Below are 8,267 nucleotides of genomic sequence, written 5' to 3' on the forward strand. Positions count from 1 at the left end.
AAGAATTAGATAAAAAAAATAAGTCAAATATATTAAAATGTGATATTATTTATGCGTGTCACAAGTGTTCGTATAAATATATTTTATTAAAAAATTGTTAAACACGAAAGATACATATACCGAGTAAATGTCACGTCTAATATATGGTGGACATTTAAGTGCAATCGATTTTACGTAAAATTTATAACTGAGAATCGTTAAATAATTTGACTGATTTAACTAAATTTTTATCTAACGACTCTCAACTATCAACTTCCTAAGTTTTCACCCTAATATATATTTGACATGCAGACGCCTGTAACACAACTAAGTATATGTGCTCATAATTTATAAGGCCCTAATTTATAACTACTTCCTCTATTTTAAAAAAACAAATATCTTCCACACAAGAAATTTTTTCAAAATAAATACTCTATTACCACTAAAAATTGCCTGTGTATTTATATAAATTTATACATTTCTTTACAATTTCTTTTACAAAGTAATTAGAATAATCAAATCTGACATAGTTGAAATTCAATTTTTTTCAGCAAAATAATAAAAAAATATGAATATCAAATATGTATTCTTATATAATAACTAATTAGTATTTAATTTTTTTTTTCACGTGAAACATGGTCCAATTTTTTATTTTAAATGAAAGGAGCATTTTTTTCCCCTTAAATATAAGAGCACTTTTTAGCTAGCTAGAAAATTATTATAGAAATTCATATCGTTTATGAATATAAATTTGGCAATCTTTATAAATACACCAATACATTTATATCATATGTGAAAAAAAATAGTAAATATAACAAGGATTAAAACAATTGATAAAGGAGGTATGTGCCTATTAGCAGTTATTAATTATTTGATTTCAGATTTCAAGGTATATTAACATTCTTTTACTTCAATAATTAATTCATCAGCAAACAAAAATTAAACAACGCAGCTAAAGAAAGATTTGAGACTGACAATGTATGCATGAGAATGGAGGAAATCTGAGATGGGTTGGTGAAATTGGTTTACAATTTGATCGCATTATATTCATTCATTATACCAAATTTTATAGCGTTCATTTTCATTTTAGGATTATGTTGTTGAACGTGAAAGGCTGGAACAAAAATGTTCATTTTGAATGGTCTTTGATTGTGATGATATATATAAAGATATGAATGTTTATTGTGTATGTATGTATTATTATTAATGACTAAAATGACAAAAATGCCCATATAAAGAATTAAAATTGTGTATCAAAATCAAAGCTAAACTAAAATGATTTTTCAAATAATTTATAGTATATATGGTTGATGAAATATTAATGTATGTTCGTCTATATTAATGTTAATTTGTATAACATGTAATACAAATCTCTTTTCTTAATTAATTTCAAGCTAAATAAGCCACATTACATGAGAGAATCTAGCTAGATTAACTTGATCAAATTCCTTTCAAATTAAAGTTTTATTTTATATATGCCCACAGCCCACTATTTATGGTTGATGGTTCTTCGGTGGCTAAGAGAAGGGGTTGAATCTTAGCCTCTTTTTTACTTAAAAACACTTGTTAGTTTTTGAAACACTTTCTGGAGACTTTTTTATTTTTGTCTCGTACCTAGCCACGAGACTTTTTCTTTTTATCTCGTGACCTAGCACGAGATATTTCTCAGTTTTATCTCCTGGGCAGCAGAAACAGAAATGGAGTAGAAGAGAGAGAAAATTACACCCAAATATATCCTGGTTCAGCTGCTAAGTGCAATGCAGCCTACATCTAGTCTCCATCACAACACTAATGGAATTTCACTATAATCATCTTTGATTACATACACCAATTCTCCCTAGGAACTACCCTTCCTATCCGGAACAAGTCCAGAATCTAATCCCAAACTGAACTTGACTTGGTTACTGCCAAGCTTTCTACTGTAAAGTGCTAACCCAACTTACAAGGGGATTTCCACAGAATCATGAAACACAACACAGATGTACAAAGGAACTCTAAGGACATCTATGGCTTTTTCTTTTAATTTTGCACTCTCTGCCTTTTTTCGCTCTATGACTTTTTCTTACAAACCTCACTGTTTGCCTTTTTCCATGAGACTCAAGACATGACAAAATTAAACAGAAAATGATATGTATTTAGCTTTAGGGCAATGAGAAATGATATTTCTATAACATAGATTATGTATTTTATTATTTTTTCTTAATTGAGCGTGTATAGTATAATTGCATTATATAATTTGTTTTTCTTTTGCCATCACTTCTTAGGTATCACTTTGGTTAGTAGGTAGGATTACAACTTAAAGCTACTTCACCAATTTTCGTTACACGCCTCCTATACATACAAGTTTTTTTTATTTATAAATTATACAAATTGGCTCAAGGTCAATAAAAATGACATGCATCCATACTCTCCACACTCGAACGTAAACACCATGTGCGTTACTCAACCGTTTCACTTTTTCAAAGTGCACTCATAATGAAAAACTCTTCCTCTTCTTCCTCATTCAATACGAAAACCCTCGAGATTCAAGCCACATTTGAAACAAAAAAAAAAAAAAAAAACAAGCCAACTTCTTCTTCAAGAGAACCAGTTCGGCCAGAGAGAGAGAAGAGGAAACTGAATGTAAAACCCAACATGCAATTACCTCTGGTTCTTCTTTGGTCACCAACAATCATCAATCCGAACCTTCCATCTTTTCTTGCACTCCAAGATGGACTCCTAGTCCTTGATGCATGCTTGATGATGACAACTTCATCTGCTCCAATCTCTGCCTCTTCCATCACGTAGCCACCCTAACTACCTTCTGTGATGGTTGAGCAGAATCAGAGTCAAGCCATTCCTCCAAGGATCTTCTCCTTACTGGCCGAGATCTTCTTCTTCCTTTTTCGGTATGAAGAAGCTAAGATTACCTCACCAAATCTTACCATAAGTGATGAGAATCTTAGCCATAGCATACTTTTAGTTTTCTTTTTCTTGCCATCATTGTGATGGTCTTGTAGCGTGCTTCTTCTTCTCTTCGGTGGCTAGTTTTAGCTTCCATGGTTTCTCTGTGTTGATATGACCGAAAATGAAGAAGAAAGATGAGAGAGAAGAGAGAGTTGAAAGAAAGGCAATTTGAAATTAAGATAAACAAAATAAAAGTAAGTTGCTTTTACTTCCCTCTATGCTGAGCAATGTGTAGCATTGATGATTACCATCAAATCAATTTCTCTTTCATTGTACGAAGGTCTGCATTAACCCTCCTTGATAAAATTTGGATTCCACCATATGTTAAAGAGAGAGATCTGTTGGAAGCAATGGAACTTTGCTTTCTTTGCTTAATGAATTTGGACCAAGCCTTGGTCTATTTAGCAAAGATTATAATTAGGCTTGTAGCAAAAATAATCCAATCTGGCCCATTCTCATAACAAAATATTCAGCCACAAGGATCAAAAAATAATTTTATATCAATGCTGAATATTTTTAATCAAATTGAGCTTGCTGTATATTTCTTTTATTTTCGGCCCAATTAGCATCATAATTTCAGTTATCATAATTACAATAAATTAATATCAAGGTTTAGGCAATTTTTCGGCCCAACCACAAAATCTGCATAGCAAAATTATTTAAATTAGTAATTATTCAATTAATAATTTTTGCAATTAATCATATTAATAATATTTAGTCATCACTATTTTAATTTAGAATTTTCCAAACTCATCAATGGTTTAAACACAAGCTAAGCTAAGGGGTGATTCCATTCCCATCAAAATACCATTATGATAGAGAAATAATATGTAGTTGTCGCGTTAGAAAAAAAAATTCAGAATTTGATTTGGTCTTGGATATTGATAGATTGGGATAGCATGAACATTATTGGTAGCTGTAGCTTTTAATATAGAAATCATGCATTCGGGTAAGATAGGTTGTTGCAATTCCAGTTTGGCTATAAATACAAGGATCTTAATTCATGATCTGAATCACAAAACATAAAGCAATAGTCAAAAATGATGTTGGTGGTTCTGAGAGTGGTGGTGTGTGTGCATATGTTAATGTTATTCCACTTTGTCTGTTTGTCTTCGCATTCATGCCATCCTGAGGAGAACTCTGCATTGCTTCACTTCAAGACTCAACTCATTACTAACACTACCTCTTATGAAGATTATTATTATTATGAAAACTGTCGTCATGTTTATCCAAAGATGAGGACGTGGGAAAATGGAACAGATTGTTGCACCTGGATGGGTGTCACGTGCCACCCTGTGTCTGGTCACGTGATTGGCCTTGATCTTGCTTGTAGTGCGCTTCAAGGTATAATCCATCCTAACAACACCCTTTTTCATCTTACTCATCTCCAAACACTCAGCTTTGCTTTCAATGATTTTTATGGTTCTGAATTGTCATCTCAGTTTAGTAAGCTTGTAAGTCTCACACACTTGAACTTATCTGGTTGCGGGTTTGAAGGTGAAATTCCTTCCCAAATCTCACACCTTTCCAAATTACAATCACTTGACCTCTCTTTTAATTATGGTTTGATGTGGAAAGAAACTACTTGGAAGAGGTTGCTGCAAAACACATCGTGTTTAAGAGAGATTGTATTGGATGACACAAATATGTCTTCAATTGGTCCAACACCAAATCCTTTGTCTTTGATTGCCAACTTGTCTTCCACTTTGGTTACTCTTAGTCTTGTTTATACTGAAATAAGGGGTTCTTTGATAAATGACATACTTTGTTTACCCAATCTTCAACACCTCATTCTAACACAGAATTATGAATTGTCAGTCCATCTTTCCGAGTTGAGTTGTACCACTTCTCTTAGTATCTTGGATCTTTCATATTGTGATATCCAAGGGCCTATCTCTTCACCATTCTCTAATCTAACACGCCTCACTTCCTTGAATTTGGCGGAAAATCATCTCAACGGTTCAATCCCGTCATCACTTTTAAACCTTCAGCGTCTCACTGACTTGGATCTTTCATGGAATAAGCTTAGTGGTCAAATTCCAAATGTGTTTGATAGGCTAACCAACTTGCAAACTCTCTCTCTTCATGATAATAATTTTCAAGGGATGTTGCCATCTTCATTGTTTACCTTAACTCGACTCTCTCAATTGGATTGTTCTTATAACCAAATTGAGGGGCCACTGCCCAATGAAGTAGCCTTTTCAAATCTTACCCAATTAATCCTAAATAACAACCTGTTAAATGGGACAATTCCTTGGTGGCCTTTATCCTTCAAGTCTTTGAGATATTTGGATTTATCAAATAACCAATTTACAGGGCACATAAACAGTCAAATCAAATCTTATTCCTTGGAATATCTCTACTTGTGTGACAATAAGCTTCAAGGAAACTTTTCAGAATCAATTTATGATCTTGTGAACCTTACTGGATTGTGTTTGTCCTCAAACAATTGGAGCAGTACTGTCAACTTTTCACTCTTTTCTAAGCTCCAAAAATTGGAGTATCTTTCTCTTTCAGGTTGCAATTCATTATTGCTAGAATCTGAAACAAGTATTAGTTACACTTTTTTCAATTTGTATGTACTACAGTTACTTTCTAACAATATCATTGGTTGGTCAAAGTTCTCAGGAAAATTTCCACAATTGGAATATCTTGAATTGTCCAATAATAAACTTGAAGGAAAGGTACCCAAATGGATACATGATATACCCTCATTATTTCATTTGAAACTCTCACACAACATGTTCACGTCAATAGGTCATCAATTCCCATGGTATCAATTTGATTACCTTGATCTTAGCTTCAACTTGATGGATGATGACATTTCTTCCTTCTTTTGTAATGCAACCTCTTTGAAAGTTATCAACTTGTCCCACAACAGATTCACAGGAACATTTCCACAGTGTCTTGCCAATACCTCATCCCTTGTAGATTTGGATATACAAATGAACAAACTTCATGGCAATTTATCAGATACTTTTAAGCATCGTGGACTTGACACACTGAATCTCAATGGCAACCAGTTCAAAGGTTTATTGCCAAAATCTTTGTCCAATTGCACATATCTTGTGGATTTAGATCTCGGTGATAATCAATTTGAAGATACGTTTCCCCATTGGCTCCAAAATCTATCAAGGTTGGAAATACTGGTGTTACGAGGCAATAAGTTGTACGGTCCCATTGCCAATTTGAAATCTGAAAATATATTTCCAAGTTTGATTATTTTTGACATATCACGCAATAACTTTAGTGGCTCGTTACCAAAAGCATACATACAAAATTTTCAAGCCATGAAGATTGTGGATGATGAAGTGCGAAGCAGGTTGGTAGATTATATTGACACTAGTGCTGGCAGTGGAGTGCGCAACATTCGTCCAGAATATGATAATTCTGTAATTGCAACAATTAAAGGAGCCAATACTCCTTTTGCGAAAATTCCAAGAGCCTTTGTAAATATAGATATGTCAGAAAACAAATTTGAAGGAGACATTCCAGATGTTATTGGAGAGCTTCAAGCACTTAAAGATCTCAACCTTTCACATAACAGACTCGTTGGTCATATCCCCTATTCTTTGGGAAATTTGACAAATCTGGAATCGTTGGATCTCTCATCAAATATGCTTACTGGGAATATTCCTACTGAATTGACAAATATGAACTTTCTTGAAGTCTTGAATCTTTCCCAAAACCAGTTGGTGGGACCAATACCCAAAGGAAAACAGTTTGATACATTTTTAAATGATTCCTATGGGGGAAACATGGAGCTATGTGGATTGCCATTGTCAATACAATGCAACAACAATGTCCCTTTGCAACAATATCCATCTTCTGAGGCTGAGGACAAATTTGGGTTTGGTTGGAAAGCAGTGGCAATAGGATATGCATGTGGAATGGTGCTTGGAATTGGCTTGGGATTCTGTGTTTTCTCAATTGGAAAGCCTCAATGGCTTGTGATCATCTTTGGAGGCAAAAGAATCAAAAGAAGGAACCGTGGAAATCGGCGTGCAAGAACAACTTAATGGCCACAACTTCTTCTTCTTGGGGCCACTCTCAAGTTCATTTTTGCATGGGAAATTTGTTTCAGATGTTGGTTATTGCTGTTGTGTCTTTTTTTTTTTTTATTTGTTATTGTAATTTTCTTTTCTTTTTTTAAATTTCTGCAAGTCTTGTTTTATAATTTGTAAGAGTGTTGCTACATATATATGATGATGTTGCAAGTAAATTATGTTTTTAAAGTAGTATATAATTGTCTCCCCTATATATTATATTTTTCTGTTTTCATGCAAATTCAACAACAATACTCGTTAGTTTCCACCTCTCTGACTTAATTCTACTGTTTAATTTAGTGTCCCTACTCCTAAACAAGCATACACTTGGCAATATCCTTACTAATCTCTTTATTTAATATAAACTAAGCCGTCAGCTGAAAGCAGAGATGCTAATAATTGCTATACAAAGAGATGTTAGTATATTACAGAGAGATGAGAAGTTGAACAAGGAAAAAGGAAAGTAAGAAGCAGATTTGCCAATAAAGCTAGATTCTAACTTGATGTTTTTGGTTGAGAGAAAGGGAAAGCATAAGACATATCAATATTAGACTTGCATGGATTTGTGATAACTTGAATCATAACAGAATATATACTCTGATCTTATGGCTTGTGGTTGTAGTTGTTAATTATATTGTTATATGTTTCTTGAGTATGTTGTTACCTATATACTTGATGTTGCAAACAAAATTGTGAGAGTATATAGTGGTTCTTGTGGCTTGTGGTTTACAATGTGATTAGTGGTGCTCGTAATTCTTATGTCATTTTGGGTTATTTAGTAATATACTCTGATCTTATGGCTTGTGGTTGTAGTTGTTAATTATATTGTTATATGTTTCTTGAGTATGTTGTTACCTATATACTTGATGTTGCAAACAAAATTGTGAGAGTATATAGTGGTTCTTGTGGCTTGTGGTTTACAATGTGATTAGTGGTGCTCGTAATTCTTATGTCATTTTGTGTTATTTAGTAATAATTCGCATCCATATCTACAAAAATTTTCATATAAGAAATACATAATTTACATATATATTTATTAAAATTTGACATATGAATTAATATAGTTTACATTTATATTTATTAAAAAATAATTTAGTATTTTTGATGACTAAATTCTAACCAAAATTACTAAATTCTGTTTAGCCGCCAAGAGTTTCTATTAAATCATATTAAAGAGAGTTGTTTTTTGTCCTCATAATATGTTAATTTGTGGCATTTCTTTTTATTTATGAATTAATAATTCGATTGATTTTTATAATTTTATTAAATTTATAATTAGATTTTTGTATTTTTCTA

At 32.7% G+C, this 8,267-nt stretch overlaps 1 protein-coding gene across 1 annotated transcript; it reads left to right on the forward strand.

Annotated features, from left to right (window-relative positions):
- LOC107609355 (receptor-like protein 12) lies at positions 3,944-7,067 on the forward strand. The gene has a single exon (XM_021106903.1). It carries the CDS (start codon positions 3,966-3,968, stop codon positions 6,942-6,944), a length of 2,979 nt encoding a protein of 992 aa, XP_020962562.1. The 5' UTR covers positions 3,944-3,965; the 3' UTR covers positions 6,945-7,067.

The sequence above is a fragment of the Arachis ipaensis genome, chromosome B07, assembly GCF_000816755.2.
Source record: "Arachis ipaensis cultivar K30076 chromosome B07, Araip1.1, whole genome shotgun sequence".
In the NCBI taxonomy this organism is placed as follows: domain Eukaryota; kingdom Viridiplantae; phylum Streptophyta; class Magnoliopsida; order Fabales; family Fabaceae; genus Arachis; species Arachis ipaensis.